At 38.9% G+C, this 22,184-nt stretch overlaps 1 protein-coding gene across 1 annotated transcript in view; it reads right to left on the bottom strand.

Moving 5' to 3' along the window:
• The window catches only part of ARHGAP31 (Rho GTPase activating protein 31), a gene marked incomplete at its 5' end in the record, with an annotated part of 114,606 nt that extends 96,252 nt beyond the window's left edge, over window positions 1-18,354 (bottom strand). The window contains one exon of the mRNA XM_081327279.1: window positions 18,255-18,354. Within this exon, the coding sequence (XP_081183405.1) occupies window positions 18,255-18,354 (100 nt within the window). The remainder of the gene's footprint in view (window positions 1-18,254) is intronic.
• Between the last annotated feature and the right edge of the window lie 3,830 nt (window positions 18,355-22,184).

Here is a 22,184-nt window from a genome sequence, read left to right as displayed (position 1 = left end):
ATTATCCACACAGATGAAATTTCTCCAACTATCCATGACATTCTAGAATTTCTTTAGACTGTATGTCATCAACCTAAAGTGACGGGAGTGCTTTTTTTATTATTACCATTTTGCAACCTCCCCAGGCTATATCATCACTGAATTTTGCAACTCACTGGCCAAAGGTTGGTTGCTTAGAATGGTTCTGCCATTCAGAGGCAAGAAATTTGAAAAAATGTACACATAAGCTCTAAAATAGATATATTTCAAAACAAAAACAAAACTGAAACTCTGAAAAAAAAATCTCCAGAAACGCTGGTAACACTGATGTAACACAACGTCACCATTTTGCGACAATTCCCTGCACAACTTGCAGATCCCACCCATTGCAATATAGCTCATCTCTGCCTTAGTCTTTTAACCCAACCAAGAGAGTGAAGAAGGCAATTCAGAAACTATTGGTGCAACTCAGTCTGGCCTTCAGCTCCCAAAATTCCCTAGCCAGCCATGATGGATAAGAAATTCTGTAAACTGAAGACCATACATCTTAAAGTTGCCAAGTTTGAGAAACACTGGTATAGCTCAAGAGTAATATCCTGCCCTATTTAATAGGAGCCACAGGAAGTGAGTAACTCCACCTTCTGCTTTAAGTGATTTTGCTAAAATAAAAATAGCACGAGGAGACCAGGAATGATAGATGTGTATGTTAAGAATTGTGACATTAATTCAGCTCTGGTATTCAAAATAAATTCTGGGCTCAGAATTCCTGAATTGTAATGTTATAATTTTTTGCACTTGGTTTCATAGAATAGACTGAGGGATTCTAATTAAAAAGAAAAAGGGAAAAGGAAAAAAAGGAAATACAAAACAAGACCTAAACTATACTTCACAAATGCTTATACGATTCAGGGGTGCCTTCCCTGACACAAGGCACTTGGTTTCTGCTACCTCACAAGGTTACTCTAAAGCAGGGGTGTCAAACTTGGAATGTCATGTGACATGTCATGATGGGTCACAACTTTTTTGCCATTGCTGGCAAAAGAGGAACAAACAGCCACTACCACACACTTCTCCCAGAAGAACGAAGCTGAAGCCACCAGCCTGATGATGACGGATGAGATTTCATCGAAGCGTTGCTCTTATACCTTCAATTCTACGTGGGGAAAAACCTGAATGACCAAAGATCTACATACAAACACCCGCGAAAACCTCAGAAAACATACATACATACATATATACATATATACATATATACTTATATACATATATACATATATACATATATACATATATACATATATACATATATACATATATACATATATACATATATATATATATATATGTTTATATGTATATATGTATATATGTATATATACACACACAAACAAACAAACACTGGGATGGAATTAAAAAAACTAAAACAGTTTTAACAGGTTTTTTTAGGGTTTTTTTTAAATTCCATCCCAGTGTTCGTTTGTTTGTTAATTTTAACATGCCTGGGATTTGCATTTTTAATCTTATCAATCCGTTTCAAAACTGAAGAGCCAGCGTTTGTCCGAGGACATCTCCGTGGTCATGTGGCCAGCATAACTAGATGCCAAAGGCACATGGAACGCTGTTACCTTCCCACCTTAGTGGTCCCTATTTTTCTACTTGCATTTTTACGTGCTTTCGAACTGCTAGGTTGGCAGAAGCTGGGACGAGTAACAGGCGCTCACTCTGTTATGCAGCACTCGGTATTCGACCCGCCAAACTGCCGACCTTCTGATCGACAAGCTCATCGTCCCAACCCACTGAGCCATATATCCCTCCCTCCCTCTCTCCCCCCCCAGGTATGTTGAATTGATCAACTTGGACAAAGGCAATAAACAAAATATTATGCTATGGGCATGTGAACTAGTCAAGTAACTAACTTTAAGAGTTATATATAAAGTTATATCATATAAATCAAGTTATATCATATAAATCAAAACGCAGCTATATTTTTACCGCAGAGATTACTAGTGTCTGATACAATATACGTAACTTTGCAGAAATGGTTTTTAACTTCAGACTGCAAAATAGCATTTGGTCAGAAAGTATCCTATTACTTTTATTTTCACTCCTTGTGCCTTTGCTCATCTTCCAGGATGCCTGTGCTTTTGATGACTGAAAAAAGACCTGCCCTAGGAGCCCCACCTCTCCTCAACATTATTTGCTGCAAGAAGCTGTTGAAAAGAAATGAATGTCTTGTAGACTAGATTGGAGATAAATAAGAACCATTGTTGTAAAAACAGATCTGGAATATGCACCACAGTCAAAATCTTTGAGACTTGTTTAGCAGTCTGGGAAGAAGCAAGGGAGGCTGAAACCCCTCACCCAAGGATTGCTGAGGAAAATGCAAAACAGGATATACAACGCAACGGAATGCAGCTACTTTTGGAAGAGGAAATGGGGACACAATGCAGAGAGCTGCGACAGCAACACAAATGTTCGGTTGCAGTGAGTAAAACACAACTCCCAGGAAACAAAAAGCAGATTGCTGAAATAATGAAAAGAGAATCTCACAACAACAAAACAAAAAGAACAGAGAAAGTACAACAGCGAGCAGATGGCTTCTTCTCCCAATCATATCAATGTTCTTACATGCTTCTGACTGACAGGGGGATCAGATTGCTTTCTTGCTCCACCTCACAAGAAGTTACTAGTTCTAAGAAGGGGAGATGGGAGTGGGAAGAGAGATTGCTTCTCTTGCCAGAATCCTCTCAGAAGGAAACTCTTCTGCTTTTCTAATGATACAATGATGTATGAAAAACTCCCCATAAGGGACAAGGGAAGTTCTCCCCACTCCCACAAATGCTAATTTGTGCAGATTGTAGGGTGCCACAATCCCACCACCATCACCTTACTACTGAATTTGTAGAAACCTGACACCATTCTGCAAGTCACACACATTTAAATGCAAGTGCAAGCTGGCTGCAAACAGCAGAAGGGGCTCTGTAAGAGCTGCCCATGCGTATTAGGCAAATTGCATCTACAGGTGGCCCTCGACTTACAACAGTTCATTTAGTGACCAAAGTTACAACAGCACTGAAAAAGTGATCTTTTGTAACCTTCTGAAAAACAAAGTCAATGGGGAAGCCAGATTTGCTTAAAAACTATGTTACCAGCTTAACAACTGCAGTGATTCACTTAACAATGGTGGCAAGAAAGGTTCTAAAATGGGGCAAAACTCACTTAATAACTGTCTTGCTTAGCAACAGAAAGTTTGTGTCAAGGTTCCGATAGATATAGAGCAGAACTGCGAGGTTTGCAAATTCCTCAAAGAACATATTTATTGATACAAAGTACCAGCACTTCAAAAGTGAAACCAAGTCTGAAGAGATGCATAACAATTCCCCAATACAAAGTTAAGAAATCCCACCCCTTAAGGCTATGCAAGCAACTATGTTTCCCCACTCAGCTTGTTGGCAGACTTTTCATGAAACGCCTAGCCCGCAGTCACGGGAGCAGCCGATGACCTTGGTTCCCATGAGAGAAAGTCCGAGAGAGAAAGTCTGTTTTGTCTAGCGCAACACCTGGCAACCCCCCTCCCTTCATGCTATGCATCAACTAGAAATGAGAAGGAAAAAAATGGCTGCAGCCATGCTCACTCTAAAGTTGACAGTTTGGCCTCAATTGTGTTTGTAAGTCAAGGACTACCTGTATTTCCACAGTTAGTAAATTGTGGCACACCAAATTCTGATTGTGGTTTAATGAACAGTATTTTCCTTGTTTGGTTACTTGGAGACTCTCTGTGGATATTTATCCAGTGAGTGCCTAAGAAAGAATGAACTATGAACCCTTTGGAAATGTTTAAAATTGTATTGTTTGAATAAGTTATTTATGAATTTTGGATTTACAAATTCCAAAATATATTTTCCCAGTCTTCACTAAATAGTCTGAACAGATTTTGTTTTGCTTCTTTGCTTTGCATTTTACAGGTTAAGCAGATTTTTCTCCAAATAAAACTTGTTATTCTATTTTTTATTTTGGTTAACTCATTTTCAGATTCATCCAGATATATATAAAACATTTGTTTAAGCTTTTGAGGAAGTTGTTTGTAAATACATTTTGTCCTTTCCAAATTAGGGATGGAAACTAGTGCAGGGAGGTCATTTGAAATAAGGGCATAAGAAATATGTAGCTCTCTGTTGTTGTTGTATTGAGTTGTTGTCTATACTCCTCATCCGGCCTGAGTTAGGCTATAAGTTGGGGAAAACATAGTTTTTTAAAAAATATTCCCTGCTATACACCACTAATTTCAATAATATTTTTATTATATACTTAAAAACTGCCATTTTAAGAAGACACGATAACTGTCTCCAAGCAGATGAAGAATTGACATGTAAGAAACAGGTCGACTTATCCAGAAGTCTAGACAATAAACAATAGGCAGAAATTACAAAATAGTAGATTTTGGTTAGATATCAGGAAAATTTTCTTAATGTAGGAAATATCCTATTATGGAACTGAGTGCTTTGGGATGCAGTCAACTAGGGTTACATAAACAGAGGCTGGATAGCCATCCATCATAGATATTGTAGTACTGTAGTACTACTGTAGTACTGTAGTACTAGACAATGTAATCCCCAAATAACTTCCAGTTTTACCTGCTATGATTTAAAGAATAGGTGCAATATTCTTTAGATGAAAAAAATGAGAAGAACGTAGATGAGACCAGGACCACATAGATTGGATACTTGGGGGAAAAGCTAAGGGGCATGTAAGTGTGTAGACTTTCAGCATTACCTCTTAAAGATCATGTATCTTCCTCTCAAAAATCAGTTCATTTAAATAGCCAAAAAATACTTAGAACTCAAAATTTGGTCACAGCTACTCTGATTATATCACAATGTTATCAGCAATATTGCCCTGTGGCCCCCAACCAAATAATATGGTTATCCTAAGTTTGCCTATATTTACCTCTCTCTCTTTTTTTAACTTCTTCTTTCCTACTTATTTTCCTATTTTTTCCTATTCACCTTGTTCTTTCTTGAGGCATGTTGGTTTAGTGAATTAAAAGACACCGGAGAAGGTCTGTACTTTGGCGGTTCAAGTCCTACCACCATATGACAGAGTGAGCTCTCATCACTTGTCTCAATGCCTGCCAACCTAAAAGTTTGAAAGCATGTAAATGCAAGTATATAAATAGGTACCACTTCGAGAGAAGGTTACAGCATTCCCTGTTTCACCGTACACTTTGCACTGCAATGTGATGTCATACTGGCCACATGATGGCGGAAACATCTTCAGACAGTGCTGGTTCAAAAAAAAAAAAAAAAAAGCAGAGATGAGAACCACCCCCTAAAGTCAGCTATGACTAATGGAATAAAACCCATAGGGACTCCTTTACCTTTTACTTCTTTCTTACTTTACATTTTCTTTTTGCTATTTCTTTTTCCTATATTCTTCTACCAAACAGTCTGTTGTGAAAAGTGCCTTTAATTAGTAACACTAGGAGCCATCTGTCTGAATGCATTCTGGTGATGCTTTCTCAGGGGATAAGCAATGTTTGTATGGGAAAGAATGAAAGGCTGATATCCAAGCATCAGAAAAACAGGCTGTGTTCACACATCACATTAGGTCTTAAGGTAGTTTATTCAGTTTTCATTAAACATATTGTATAAATTCAGTCACTGTAATTTATAACACGTGATTTATAACTGAATGCACCATGTTTTCCCAACAATTAAGGTTTTGTCAAGAAACCAGTTAAATAGAATACTGGGAAAATCTAGTCCCAGAGTTCTCAAGCTGGAAGTTTAGCTGGATAATCTACCACATTTCCTTTTGCCTTCAGTTTTCATTTTTGAACAGATTTTTTTAAAAAAAACATTTGACACATCTAATTAGAACCTATGCATTTGTTAAACAAAGCTGTGATTTGGGAGTGAGATCAGCACATTGGTTTGTTTTGTTTTGTTTTAAGAGGGGTGGCAGTGATTCTTGGAGAGGAATGAGGACCCAGATTGTTGGGGGCAATAAGCTGACTTTGTAATAATGCCGCTTGGGGTGTGTGTGAAAGCCCTAACAAGCAGGCATATATATAGAATGAAGGCTACTGCTAAGCTTGTAAGCCGCCCTGAGTCTTCGGAGAAGGGCGGGATATAAATGGAATTAAAATAAATAAATAAATAAATAGAAGTTTTGAATTTCAAACCGTATATTTTGAAATGAAATAGTGTATCAAAATATGCACTAAATAGCCAAAGGATATTGGAAGTTGAAATACGGTATGACTGAAAAGCCTCTCTACTTTTATAGCTTCAGAATCCATTACAATAGAAATCAGACCTCATTAACTATCTGTGGTCAGGCAAGAAGGATACACAGGCCTGCACTAGAAGTATTTATCTCCTTCAGTCAGTGATCATGGAAAAGAGCCTCTGAAATAGCATCTTCCCCAGATATGTATGGCCCCCAAACCCGTCTGAGTTTAAAAAAGTCTTCAAAATCTTGGCTTTTTCCTCAGATCTTTGATTATGGCAAGGGACAAACTGCTTATATGACTTTACATGTTAGTCTGATTATTATTCATTTATTTTTTATAATGCACATCATCCTTTATTCCATTGTTACCTAACATTTAATGCAGGCTGCCCTGAGTTGGTGGTATTATAAATTTGATAAATAAATGGTATCAGATTTCAGACTCGATAAGACATTGCACGTTTCACTTTCAGATTAGCAAATAGGCTATTGCTATTCAAATATCAAAGTACATCCATGATTATACCACACTCAGAGACTCTTCATTGAGACATATCTAGTTGTGAATATGAACCACAGAGAGCCCAGCCTCAAATGCAACCTTGCTCTGAAAGCCAAAAGGCCTCCAGAGCCTTCAAATCCTTAGCTGCATGATTTTAGTATATTAAAAACCCACACAGATGAACCTTTGGATATATTTTGGGCCAATACCCACTTCAAGTATGTCTATAGCATAATACTGATTTCAGTAGAAGCAGCTCTTTGACTTTTGCTATGTTCTGTAAATAAAAAATGGCTGGCCTATGCACTTTCCTTACTACGCAGCATTTCATGTTAACAGTCAATGAGGAAGGGAGCACGAGATCAACCAACCCAGGAGCAAAATTGACTGAGCAGAGGCCTGGAAAGAGTGCATCCAGCAGAATGCAAAATGTGTAGAAAATTTCTTCACTTTTACACTTAAAAAAACAACACAAAAGCTTGAATTAGTTTTTTCCCAGTCAGAATGCCACAGACATGTAGACCATCTCCCACAATTCTCAACAATGGACATGACTGACTGATTGATTGATTGATGTATATCCTACATACACCAAAGGCTCTAGGTGCCTTAGAAATACACACATACCTAAATAACATCATAAAACCATTTAAGAATCATATTCTAAAATTAACATAATAGCTAATTGCTAAATACCTCCGAAACTCTGAAAAACCTAGGTCAATAAATAGGCTTTTAAGACTTGCTCCCTTCTTTAAGACACTCCTCAACACTCACAATGGCTTTGGTGTCTCAGAATTGTATAATAGCATTGGCTGTGCAGCAAAGGTACTTCCATACTTGTGGCTGAAGCATCTACCAAGGCACTTCCAGTTTGAAAGGATTAGTTGATGACATCACTGTTGCCAGGGGATGCCTGGGGGCAGTGGTGGGATTCAAATATATGAACAACCAGTTCTCTGTGTCGATGCCGCTTCCAGAAGTCCATTCTGGGCCTGGGCAACAAAAAATTAGCTACCGGTTCTGCCGAAGTGGTGCAAACCAGCTGAATCTCACCATTGGCTGAGGGGTCTCCTTTCATGTCACTGTTATTTTCCCACAAAAATGATATTTATCTACTTGTATTTGCATGCTTTTGAACTGCTAAGTTGGCAGGAGCTGGGACAAATTGACAAGAGCTCATTCCATCACACAGCTCACTCTCAGATTTTAAACTACTGAGCTGTTGATCACTCTATGGTCTTCTGAATCAGTGTCCTAACCACATGAGCCACTGCGATCCCACCACAATACTACACTGTAGCTATTGTTACAACTTCAGCCTATACTATATACTCAATACTTCAGCTTCTGTACTACGGATGTGAAAGCAGATGTAACAACCCTGGAAATTGTTCCAGGTGAACCATCATATTCACATTTAAACTAGTGACAGGTTGATATAGAAGTAAGAATATAAGTAGAAACCAAGATTGGTTGTGAGGAGCATTTTGCTTTTCCCCAGCTATACTCTGGTAGTTGGCTCTAGACAGTGGTGGGATTCAGTTATGTGAACAACTGGTTATCTGTGTGGATGCTGTTTCCAGAAGTCCATTCTTGGCTGGGCAACAAAAAATTAGCTACAGGTTCTGCCAAAGTGATGTGAACTGGCTGAATCCCACCACTGGCTCTAGAATGTAAAGTGTTTGAAGCATAAGAAGATGGTTTGATAATTTATTCTGGGGCTTTTCCCCCCCACAAATCAGTATGCCCACAGATACCTTTCTTCCTACTCCACCTAAAATTTGACTTTTTTAAAAAAATCCCTATTTCATTAAATAACATAAAGCATGCTGTAAAGCTATGTATCAGCCTCCAGCATTATTTTATTAAAGAATAAGCTTATAAACCCTGAAACACCACATAAACTTTCTCATTAAATAAAAAACATGGGTGACGGTAGTCCAGTGTTTTGGAAAAGTGCCCTCCTACACAGAGAGACAACAAAGACAAACAGAGTATTAAGGAGTGTCTGGATGAAGATGAACACAGATACTGATGCCTTGTAACTCACACACAATGAGTGACCTCTATGAGTTGCTTGAATGGCCTAACCCAAAAACTTCTTCTTAAAGCTCTGAATACTCTCAAAACTTAAACGTTGAGGGCTTCTCAGACAATCAATCAGCCAGGGTATCCTTGAGTTTTCTCAAGGATACCCTGGCTGATTGATTGTCTGAGAAGCCCTCAACGTTCAAGTTTTGAGATTTCTGAAATAGAAACTTTCTGATCATTGATGGATAACTAGCTGCACCATTCTAGCTGGCTAATCATTAAATTTATTTATGATGGGCTTTAGCTTTTCTCAAGCCAAAACTGTATGACAGTTAAGGGAAAATGTATCCTCCTTCATTCATACCTATCCAGAGAAGAACACACGATCCTGTTGTAAAAGTATATGCCAATAGAAGTGAGCAGAAAAGGAGGAAAAATAATAATGCAGAGAATTGAATTCACATCTGGACAGCAGATTTGGGGTTTGGCTCAAAAAGAGCTTCTTTTCAAATCAGCAGAGTCCAAAGAAAGTATCACTCTTCAACAGAACAAAGAAAATAAATACAAATCATGCAGCAAACAATACGAAATCCCAGTTTCCTTCTCCTATGTGCTTGATGTCTAATTTTGTGTTTTCCTAAAGGAAGTTCAAGGAAAAAACTGCTGGATACCTGGATAAGATCCTAGAGTGGCAGTACAATCTGTTATTGTTACTGCATCTCTAAAAAAAGTCAGTTTGACCATTTTCATTATGTGCTCACACAGGAAGTCATGAAACACAAGTATTTGCCAAGCAGACTCTGCTCTATTTAACTCAGTGTTGCTCCACCTACAGGAAGCAACTTCCAGCCCCACCTGGAGACCAAAAGTAGAACTTATTGAAATATTATTTTTTCTTTCCATAATAGCAAGATAGCTGTAGCTGAGAAAGATAAAAGTTTGGTGTCCATGCATAATCATTGGTTTCAGACCATGATAGGTTAAAATAGAATCAAAACCATATTCCTAGTGTATTTACTATTTTTAAAATCCTAAAGAAAATATGAATTTTCCAATGTGTATTTCATAACAAGAAATTCTACTCTGCATACATCAGGGATAAACAAAAATAAAACCATGGAACAAAGAAGACATTTATATGTCTCAAGGTTGCAAAATATAGTATGTGTGCAACCACTAGAGTTGCAATTAGTCTGAGAAATTTCCTCTTGTCAGGTTTTCATCATGACTTACCCAATTTTAGATACCATACCAAAAAAACAAAAAAATCTCTGAGTTTTGAGGAAGCCTCTCAGCACAGGAATTGAGCTGGTTTCAAACATTATGAGAAAAAGGAAAGAATTAATACTTCCCCTCATGACAGTTCTGCTTATAGCTACAAAGAATGAAAGGGGTTTTTTTTCTTTGTGATTGAGATACATGGATAGCTGAGGTGTATTTGAGATGCACAGAATCTTTCTTGGCATATTGGGAATGTGTAAAACAGACCAGTGATTAGTAACCTGCACATTTCAATATATTCACTTTCATTTCACCAGAAGCAAAAAAGACTTTAATCTTATTACAAAATACCCATAACTACTCTTCAAATATAAGCTCCTAACATACTCTTAAACATACAGTATCATCATGAAAACCACATCCTATGAGTCTTTCTCTAATACCAAGTTACAGCATTTACACCCAAACCAAAGTCAACAGAAAACCAAATTCATATATTTCACTATCCTTATTCCCAATGACTGTTGTGCCCCATTATTTCTATTCTCAGTTGCAAAGGAAGTTAGAGCTTAGGGACCCCATTTAGAAGATTTGCATGCAGCAGGAAAAAAAATTGTCCAGAGATTGTCCAGGGAATCTCTGGACAATTTTTTTCTCTGTCCATAGTGGACTGCTTAAAGAGAAATAGAGTATTAAATTTATTTTATTTGTATTAATTTACTTTCATTTATATCAATATATAGATATAGAGCTGTGTGATGATGTCATTCTGCAAATGAAATAAATTGAAGCAAATAACAGAATTTCATATTCAGTGTATATTCAATGGAAGAACGTCTTGGTCCACTAAACTGAGGTTTTCTTGCACAGCTAACAGTGATTTTCACTCATGAGCTGGGGATAAGAGTAATGTTATGAGGATATAGCAGAAATGGATGTTGCCAGGATGTGTTGATCCTGTGGATAGACACAAGCAAGGCATAGCATCAAGCAAAGAGAAACAAATGGAGAAAAAATATTTCCATTTCTAAAAGTGTTTTAGATTTTCTAGAATTTGCCCCATTCTCTTTTTTTCTTTCACACCATCTCTCTCATTCATTGCTTCTTCATTTGTTTGATTTGTATCACCAAAATCCATACCTGTCACTGGTATAATTATAAAAAGGTACATATAATAAATGCATGAATTCAATGACATTTTTCTCCCAGGAAAAGCTTCTTCAAGCTATGGGTTAATTTTATAGGATGCACAAACACAGAAATCTAAATACAACGCAATGCAGTTTGTTCTTCAAGTTTCTTGGTGCAGCCCACTGGAAGTGCTCACAACTTTCCTGCCTATTCTCTCTTTTTTTCTTGTTTTCTATGCATTGGTGTTGCAATTACTGCCATTGAGATTTTTTAAAAAAATAATAATAATAATTTGATGGCTCTGTGATAATACAATTTACATAGTAGAGAATTCTACTTGTCATTATAAATTATGAATTGAATATACTCTATGTTTAACAGAGCCTGGCAAGAAATCAACTTTTTCCTGCAAAGTCTTGTGACATTCTAGTTTCTTCACTACAAGGAGTCTTTTGATTTCTGGTTTTTGTATAAACAGGCACTAGCAGAAAACCAGCAGTTTCCATGATATTAATATGCCAGGAAGCAAGCAAGTAAGCAAAAAAAAAAAAAATCAGCTGCAGTGAGAGTGTAGGAGCAAGAAGTTTTATATAAGTAATGTCCAGTACTGTATGGGTCCCTTGAAGGCAAAAAGTGGTCTCTTCACAGCTAAAACAGTCAGTACTGTATAGATGAGAAAAATGCAAAAAGTAAACTGAATTATCATCCAGATCTGAGATGCAATCTGATGGAATCCAGATATTTCATATTATGATTTCCATGATCCTGATTATGGCACAGTTTGAGAATCTGTCCTCAGGAAATTTCAAGGTACTTGGGATGATCTCATGGCAGCCATACCAGAAGCAGTTTCAACAAGCCTGACAGTGTGTCTCTTTCATCTGCCAACTACTGGGCCATAAGAAATGATCCTGCATTTTGTTTTGCTCCGAACTGTTGGCTCCAGCAATTTCATCTTTGTTTTTCAGAGGCACCCAATGAAAAAGAAATATTCTTGTTCTTCTGTGGCAACCAAGCAAAAGGTTAGTCTGAGAGCAAAGCAGAAAATAAGTGGTTTTAGGAGCCCAAAGAGCACCCTCCTTTCCCCTCTTGCATAAGCCAAAGGTAACTGTTAAGAACTGACCCAGAGTGGTGGGGGGGAAGGCTTCACTGGATTGCCAAACCACTTCCTGTAACTACATCTAGACTTACCCTTTAAAGCAGGCTATGATTTCAGCTGTGGAGCTGGCTATTAGTGACCTTATTAAAACTGTAACAGCTAGAATTTTAGATTATCACAGATAGAATTTTATTTCAGTTATTCAAATAGAATAAAGCTGAACACAATTAATATAAAAATCCAAATAAAATCATATTGGTTCATGAGGAAAATATAGGTGAAAATGTTATTAGGATTAGCCAACATAGATAAACCTTTACTGCTTCTTCCCCAATCTCCTGGTTTCTATAATATTTTGCCTGATATAATTCCTGACTCTTGTGTGTAATTTTAATTGTTTTAATAAAGGTAATATAATCTATAAATGGTTTGGCAACTTATGATCCAGAGGTATATAAATATCCACTTTCTTGATTAATCCAAATTACAGTGGCAGAGGAACATCAGTTTCCATATAGTCCCATATCTGAATGCTTAATCAAGGAAGAGGTCTTGTTCCATATATTATGGCTGAATTTTCACTAAAAAGGCTAGAACTTAAAGGAATCCCAAATCTTTTTTTACCAATTATTATAGTGTTCAGTCTCTCTGCTTCACAGATCAAGTCATTCACTCAGAGATAGAAAATAGCTTATTTAAATATTATTATATGATTCTAATTATTTGAAAATATTTGAATAAGAGTCCTTCTCTTCCAGTGACTGAGTTTCCATAAATTCAGCTCAAAGATTCCAGTCAAGAGTTTTGGACAGCTGCAAGATTCATAACTGTGATATTTGAATGTATGTCAGCCATCACAGCTACCTAGGGATAAATTTGGTGTTAATATTATTCCAGGTCTTTGAGCTGTCCCAAAACAAAGGGATCAAAACTCCCATATCACTTCTGCTATTATTTTTAAGAGTGAACCTACACTATTTGACCTCTCAACCTTCTAATGGTTCCTGTAACCATACATTTTTTTTATTAGAGGACCCCATGGTGGTAGCCAATTGGACATGCCATTCAATAAACAACAAACAACATTTCACTCATTTTAATCCCCTCACTTGACCTATGCTGCTAGACTGAATCATCCAGCAAAGAAGCAAATCACTGGGGGAAAAGTGCCCACTCAGGGAAGAAATACAAGGCCTCCTTGTATCTTTCTTCATAATAAATAAAGGATTGAATTCTGTATATATGTGTGTGTGAACCTTAACTGCAACAAAACAAAAGCAAAGAAGCACAGCTTATGATATACCAGGCCAAGTACACCTTAATAATGATCCATTTAATGTTCCATTAGAAGGGACGCGGTGGCTCAGTGGGTTAGGACGCTGAGCTTGTCGATCAGAAGGTCGGCAGTTTGGCGGGTCGAATCCCGAGTGCTGCGTAACAGAGTGAGCACCTGTTACTCGTCCCAGCTTCTGCCAACCTAGCAGTTCGAAAGCACGTAAAAATGCAAGTAGAAAAATAGGGACCTCTATGGTGGGAAGGTAACAGCGTTCCGTGTGCCTTTGGCATCTAGTCATGCCAGCCATATGACCACAGAGATGTCCTCAGACAAGCGCTGGCTCTTTGGCTTTGAAACGGAGATGAGCACCGGCCCCTAGAGTTGGAAATGACTAGCACGCATGTGCAGGGGAAACTTTACCTTTACCTAATGTTCCATTAGAGGTTTAGTAAGCTCTGTGGTGACTATTTGGGATTGGGGGGGAAAAGAGGAAGGAAATGTCATGCAGAATAAAAATTTTTTGTTAAGACCAGGGGTCCCCAATCCCTGATCTGCAGACCACTACCGGTATGTGGCCCATTCAATCTTGTGAATGTGCGAGATTAGGTTGCACATACAAAACCAATCCCCCCCTGCTGCCACTGCAGTCCCCAAAGCCACAAAGTTTGGGGACTGCTGATTAAGGGCATATGATCCCAAGGATGGCAACCATTACAAATAAAATTGCAAGCAAATAATAAAAACAGAAAACTAGGTAGAAAATGACCTCCCATTTAGACTACTGCAACGCTCTCTACATGGGGCTGCCCTTGAGGACCACTCGGAGGCTTCAGCTGGTGCAGAATGCGGCCGCGTGAGTTGTGATGGGGGTTTCCCGATACTCCCATGTAACACCTCTACTCCGCGAGCTGCATTGGCTCCTGGTTGCCCTCCGGGAGGGCACACACACACACATAAATATACATACCCACACACAAAATTTTAGATTCAAGGTGCTGGTGATGACCTATAAAGCCCTAAATGGCTTGGGTCCGGGATATCTGAGGGAACACCTGCTGCCGGCATCAAGCTCCCTTCATCCAGTGCGCTCCCACAGGGAGGGTCTTCTCAGGGTACCACCGGTAAGAGATTGCCGGCAGATAACACCCAGGGATAGGGCCTTCTCAGTGGGTGCGCCTGCTCTTTGGAACCAGCTGCCAGTGGAGCTGAGGACTGCCCCTGACCTCCGTTCATTCCGCCGGGACCTGAAGACCTGGCTCTTCGAGCTCCCTGGCCCAGGCTGAGAATTTTAATTTTAATTTTAATTTTAACTGGGGTTTTATTTGTTCAGGGACGGATATAATTTTTTTAACTGTTTTTAACTTTTGTATTTTTTGTTTTAATCACCCTGTAAACCGCCCTGAGTCCTTCGGGAAAGGGCGGTATATAAATATAATAAAATAAATAAAAATAAATAAAATAAAATATATTCACTAAAACATAAATAAATACTGTAGATGTTGTAAATCAGCCCAGATCCATCTTGAATGCAACAAGATTCAATTCAAAACCTTCCTCAAGTCAAACTCAACTTTTTTTTACAAACAAAATTATGGTCAAGATATTCCATTCCGGTATTAATAGGTGGAACCTTCTAAGGTTTAGCCCACTGATAAACAATCCAATAAGAGTTTCTGTCATAGGCTGTAATGGTGACACATCAAATACTTGCAATGGCAGCGTTTTGGGCAGAATGGATCTATACAGCAATAAGTATGAAAAAAAAAGGAACCAACAGCACAGCAGCTTCGGAACTTTTGAGAAAGTTTTTCAGCTTCCAAGAAGTTGTACTTAATTAATACAGAAAGTATTTTTCTTCAGTTTATAATAAATACATTCAAAAACTGTTTTCAAAGGAAGTTCTTATTGAATGAATCCACCATTCTCTGCTTGCTTTTCTGAGCTGGCAGATTCATTGGCATGGCAAAATGAGCTCTTCAGAAAATGACACATTATGTATTGCTTGTCCAACAATAGAAGAAAAGTTTGTGGATGCATAACCACTATTGTATACATAATGTACTACTCTCTGTATAAATATATAACATACAATATCATGGTACATAGTCTTTGGGATGCATAATTAGCAGCAGGCACACTATTTTATGCCCATTCATTCAAGGAAGGCTCATTCAGTACATGATCAAAGCTTTTTCTTGTTTTGGTTTTTCAAAATGTTGTTTGTTTTCATTTGGGGTGAGTGGAGAGAATAAAAGAAAAAGAAAATAAATAGGAGACTTGAATACAAGAGTTAGATTAGATACAGAGACTAACTGAACTATCCTTAAATTCAGCCGAACAAATGGCAAGTTAATTATAAGAATATTTGGCTATGGATCAGGGAAAAGATAAAATATCATATGAGCAAATGATGGCTCAGCAGCTAAAGATGCTGAGCTTGTCAGCTGGGATGCTGACAGCCTAGGTTCGAGACCCGAGCGCCATGCAACAGGATGAGCTCCCATTCCTTGCTTCAGCTCCTGCCTACCTGGCAGTTTGAAACTATGCAAATGTGAGTACGTAGATTAATAGGTACCACTTCAGCAGGAAGGTAACAGTGTTCCATGTGCCTTTGGCATATAGCCAATGGAAAATGTCTTCAGACAATGCTGGTTCCCTCAGCCAAGAAACAGAGATGAGCATCACGCCCTGGAGTCAAACACAACTGGACAGGGGAAACCTTTACCTTTTTAGATTTAAAAAAGGCAACTGGATAAATCTGGATCTCTTTTCTTTTCTAGAGAGTCTGCCTAAACAAATTACTGTATAGCAGAACAATAAAATAATAGGACTGCAGCACTCTTCTAATAGGCAAAAATTTTAGATATAATGAAACTCATTGCCCAGATTGTACTACTACTTAAGACCAAACCCCAGTTTTGTTCCTATATTTATTTTTATTTTATTTTAATTCCATTTATATCCCGCCCTTCTCCGAAGACTCAGGGTGGCTTACAAGCTTAGCAGAAAAGTTAGAAAAGTTGCAACTTTTGAATCAGAAAGTCTCTATCATGTCTCAAATTGCCCTCAGCTGTTTTTGAAGTGTTTCAAAGGCAACTTATTCAATGAAATATCTCAAAATCAATTTGAATATTTGATTCCAATAATTGACTAGGTTTGATTGACTATCCTTATAATCTAATCACCCCTAATAGGAAGTTGTTTTCTGTTTGACATTTGGTACAGTGGCCCTTTCAATGTTCAGATGGGATTTTTTTCCTAGCCGTACCTAATTTCCCGGGAAAAGTGCATACAACATCTTACCATTAGGCAACTTTTTTCCTTAAGTTGCAAGGGAACAAGAATTCAAACTGAACCAACAATTTACAGAAAAGCTATTTAACAGAATATTTGTTACATTTCATGTAATAAAAAGTTCTAAAATCTGAGTACCACATTTGAAGTACTTTGTCTCAACTAGCTCAAATTTCCAGTTCTGGGATATGGATTAAGAATTTCTATAAAAAACACAATGGAGAGGTAGGTTTAAGTATGCTTTAACACAGTTGACTGACTATACCTATTTTGATTTTGGTGAGTCAAAAGTTGCAGTGCCCTGACCTGAAATAACTGAGATCTCTTTTCCAGTTTCTTCTTTACTATTCTTTTCAGTTCTTAATGAACATCAAATGAGAAAAGCTGTACTGAAGAGGTGACAAAGTGTAATTTACATAGCCACACTTGTCCATAGATGCTATGCCCTTCTACAAAATACATTCAGCTTTGTAAGAAGACCAGCTTGAGATAATACTTCTTGTATAATTACTAGAAGCAAGTAAATGTATCTGAGAGAGCACTCATGAGCAAAGCAATGCAGTTTGTCAACTCATAGCACTGTGCAGCAATCTCATATCCTTTATTTCATATACAGTAAATGGACTTCCTTTATGAGGCATTTGTTCTACAAATACAGTAGAACAATATACATTATTATTTGATATCAAGGAAATTATATTATTAATAGATTATTTTGTATCAAAGAACCAAAATTTTAGGATCATACAAATGGCACAAAGGGGCAGAGAAATCTTTAAACATTTGTCATTATATATATAGTTTCCAAAAATATCAGTAGCACTGCGTCTCATCATCTAGATTCTAGCCCATTTGGGCGGGCGGGATCTGCTTTTCTCTCTTCCTTTGACTACTTTAAAAACAGATTAAGACTTCAACTTCCTACAGTCTGACACATCATATGTTCATCTGAGAACATTAATCATAAGCAAAGGACTTGGTGTCTAATAAAATGCAGAGGAAATACTAGCTGCTTCTCCCACATTTGCCCAACCATTTTTCCCACATCCCTCTCAATAATATACATATACATATACATATACATATACATATACATGTACATGTACATGTACATATACATATACATATACATATACATATACATATACATATACGTACATGCACACACACACATAAATATACATACCCACACACAAAATTTGAGAAGGAAGCCATTAGTGTATACAAAATACATCTTCTCCATATACTTCAAGTCTTGGGATAATTTTACCCCTTTCTCTCTGACATATAGTGATAAATTTACAAGAACTACACACACTGTGGGTCGATCACTGATAGAACCAGGCAATAGGTTAAAAAACATGCACATTAAATAAACAAATTCCATATTTTGAGGCTGTAACCTGTAAGTTTCCAAACTCTAAACAACCACAGCAGTCCCATTGTTAGAAAAATTAAAAAAGAAAGAGACCATCTTTGATTACCATCTTGTCCAGAAGTCTCCAGATATTCACTCAGCTCACAGCCAAAGACGTTCGTGGCTCCTTTCCTCTTGAGTTTCAGCTTTCCTGCCTTGTTCTTCATGAGTTAATTCCAAAAAAGAGGATTACCCCTCCTTCCTTCCCCCCCACCCCCCTTTTTACACCAAATAAGTTAAAAGTTCTCCCCTCTTATTCTCAGATTTGTGTTGTTTGTGTCCCGTTTCTGGTCAGCAACATTGAAAGCCCAGAAGAACTTTCAGCCGGATGCCTCAACATTAATCTCCACCAGATGTTTAGCTGTTACAACTACGGCTGTTGTAGAAGGGAACAATCAGTACATACAGAGATCTCCAGCAGGAAGCAGCATAAAGTTTGTAGCCCAAGTTCAGGATGGTTCTCTGTGAGGGAGTTAAGAAACCAGTGTCTCCAGCAAAACTGGCAACAGAGATCAGATTTTGGCTGAGGTTCTTTCTTGCTGATGCATCCCAACAAATCAAATGAAGCTGGCCTTCAAATTAAATCAAGCTGGGTCTTTCATAGAAAAAAAATCAGACACTCCGAATCCATTTTTCCCCATGAACGCGTAAAAAAGGGAGAGAGGGAAAAAGAGAGAAATACAAAATTGATGAAGAGCTGCAAATCTATGTAGGCTCTACATTTTAAACCCCTTACTCTGTTTTGGGGCTATTGGATAGTGTTAGGAGAACAAGAAATTGGCTTCCTTCCTTAATGCAGTCTCTCTCACTCTCCCCTTTCCTCTCCTTTTACCAATTCTGGGATTATCCAGTTCAGGAAACGCTGAAAGGAAGTTAGCAGGGGAGGGAGGAGGATGGACTTTTTTGGCAATATGGCCAGTAAAGTGTGTGTGTGTGTGTGTGTGTGAGAGAGAGAGAGAGAGAGAGAGAGAGAGAGAGAGAGAGAGAGAGAGAGAGAGAGAGAGAGAGAGAGAGAGAGAGAGAGAGAGAGAGAGTATGTGTTTAAGAAAAATAAGAATGGGGGGGAGCAGAAAGAGTAGTTTTCAGCAAAGAAGGGAGGGAGAAGAATGTCCTGCCAGCTAAAAGATAACGGGACACTCTGAAAGGAAATTATTCCACAGACCAGGGGCCCATAGCAGCTTTGTGCTCTGAGTTTCCTGTTCCACAAATGGTCAACTCTGAAAAAGACTCAGGGAGGGGCAAGGGAAGGAGGGTGGAGTAGAACTGGTTTCAATAAATGCTCAACTCTTTTTGATTGATTCCTTTTCCACAATCTCTCTCTCTCTCTCTCTCTCTCTCTCTCTCTCTCTCTCTCTCTCTCTCTCTCTCTCTCTCTCTCTCTCTCTCTCTCTCTCTCTCTCTCTCTCCATGTTTCCTCATATTGGACTGAGTGTTCTCTGTTTTCTATAATCAGAGTGATGGGGGAGGGAGGAGCGAGATTGAGCAAGCAAGTAATGAGAAAGCAAAGTGGAAGAAGCTGTAAGATCTCTCAGCCTAGGATCTACCAAACAAATGCATCTCATTTGCTCAAATCAATTGAAGTATTGAATCCTAAATTTGAACCTTGAAATTAGATCATAACCTGCCACTCCTAGCTGCACCATTTCATAACTAGTCAATAAGATATCCAGCAATTTCTGAAAAGGAATAGTTGTACTTCCTACTGTTTTAAGGTTAATGCACATTGAGACACCAATACGCTCTATTTCTGTCATGGCTTCATAAAATGATACAAAGTGATTTAAACAGATTGGTATGATTTCTTTCACTTCAGAGTTCTTGAAATAGAAGGAAAGGTATTGGGTTTTTTAGCTGACTTTTTAAAAATAAGCAAGGCAGCCTATAAAGTACTAATAAATTAAAGATACCCAACACTATGAACAATCTTTAAAAACAAAGTGTAACTTATACAAGCACTACGTGATTTTGATCCAACTACCATCTAATATAACTATTACAAATTTTGCACATTAAGCGCTGCCCCCATCTAAGTTCAGCTGGGCTTCTGCCCATTGAAGTGCATTGGCAGAGTAAGAAATCTGCCAGCCTGTGCTGCCAGTCACCAGTTACGATCCTCTTTAAGGATACTTTGGTCATTCGGACCATGTGTTCATTTGGCCATTTGAGGCCAGGTGAAAGGGGGCCAAAGTTGCATGCCTTATCAGGTTAGCCCTCAGAAAGGACTGAAATTCTGCAGTGGTAAATTGAACCCCACTCTCTGAGACTAGCACGTTGGGTAACCTGTGCATTGCAAAGATACTGTGCAGTTCCTGAATGGTCCTGGCAGTAGTCATATTTGGGAATGTCTGCGACCTCTAACTACTTAGAGTAACTGTCTACCACAATGAGGAACAGCTGTCCCTGAAATGACCCCGAAATGTCAATGTGGATTCTTGACCACGGGGCATTTGTGGCTCCCCATCAGTGGACAGGGGCTTGAGGCATTTCAGCCCTCGATTGCTGGCATGTGAAACAGCTATGTACTTGGGCCTCAATATCTTTATCCAGCCCAGGCCACCAAAGGTAGCTCCTTGTGAGTGCCTTCATCTGGACTATTCCTGGATGTCCCTTGTGAAGAGATTCTAAAACCCTGGGCCTCAAAGAGCTTGGGACTATGACCCGACTCCCCCAAAGGATGCAACCCTTATGAGCTGAGAGCTCATCTTTTCTCATGTAAAAATTCTGGAAGTTTGGCCCCAGATAATTGTCCAGCCATCCTGTGTACACCCAGTTCAACATGCGGCTAAGCGTCTTGTCAGCGGCTGTCTCAGCAGCCACATCCCCAATGTGAAGAGGAGACTCTGGCAAATCTTGGATAGCCAGGATGCATGCAGCTGGAGTGGGGTCTGGCTCTAAATTTGGCAGGGGCAGCCTGCTGAGGCCGTCTGCATGGCCCATTTCCCTGCCTGGTTTGGGAATCAGCCTATAATTATAGGCTGAAAAGAAGATAGACCACCTCAGCATTTGTGGAGATAGAATCTGAGGTGTCTGTTTGTTCATTGTGAACAAACCCAGAAGTGGCTTATGGTCCGTGAAGACCATGAAATGGCAGCCATACAAGTAATCATGAATCTTCTTTATACCGGCCACTATGGTCAGTGCCTCCTTGTCTATTTGTGCTTAATTGCGTTCTGCTGAAGACAGAATCCTAGAATAATAAGCAATGGGAGCCTGCCTCCCGTCAGCCATCAAATGACTCAACACGGCCCCTACCCCGTAAGGAGATGCATCACAAGTGATGCAGATAGGCAGCTTTTCACTAAAATGGGTGAGTACTGAGTTCAAAGACAGCAGTGATTTGACTGCCGAGAAGCTTTTCTCGTGGACACTCGTCCACTGCCACTGTGCCTTTTTGTCCAAGAGCCTGTGTAATGGCTCTGCCACTGCGGCCTTGTGTGGAAGAAAGGCATAGTAAAAATTCAAAAGTCCTAAGAAAGCCTGAAGCTCCCCCTTAGACTTAGGACTGGGAGCCTGCTGTATTGCTTTAAGCTTGGAATCCACTGGATGAATGCCTGTGGCATCTACGTGGAAACCAAGGAATTCGGTTGAATCTACCCCAATCTTGCACTTTTCTCTTTTTAGCTTCAGCCCCGCTTCGTGGAAATGCTGAAGGATGGCTTTGAGCCATTCAGCCAAAATCTCCACTGACTCCCCAGCTATGAGGACATCATTGAAGTAGGGGCACACACCTGGAATGTTCTTCAGAGTGTGCTCCATCACTCCCTGGAAAAGCCCTGGGGCTACACTGAACCCAAACTGTAGGCGCCTAACCCTGAAAGTTCCCCTGTGGGTGACAATGGTCTGAGTTTCTGACATGGCATCATTCACAGGCAGTTGCCAGTAGGCTTGTGCCAAATCTAATTTGGCAAATACGCGACTTCCCTGTAGTGACACCAAAATATGGCTGACTACAGGCACTGGATAAGCATGTTGCTGAAGTGCTCTGTTAATAGTACAC

This window comes from Vipera berus, assembly GCF_964194415.1.
Source record: "Vipera berus genome assembly, chromosome: 4".
Lineage (NCBI taxonomy): Eukaryota > Metazoa > Chordata > Lepidosauria > Squamata > Viperidae > Vipera > Vipera berus.
This window is presented reverse-complemented; position numbering and strand designations above follow the sequence as displayed.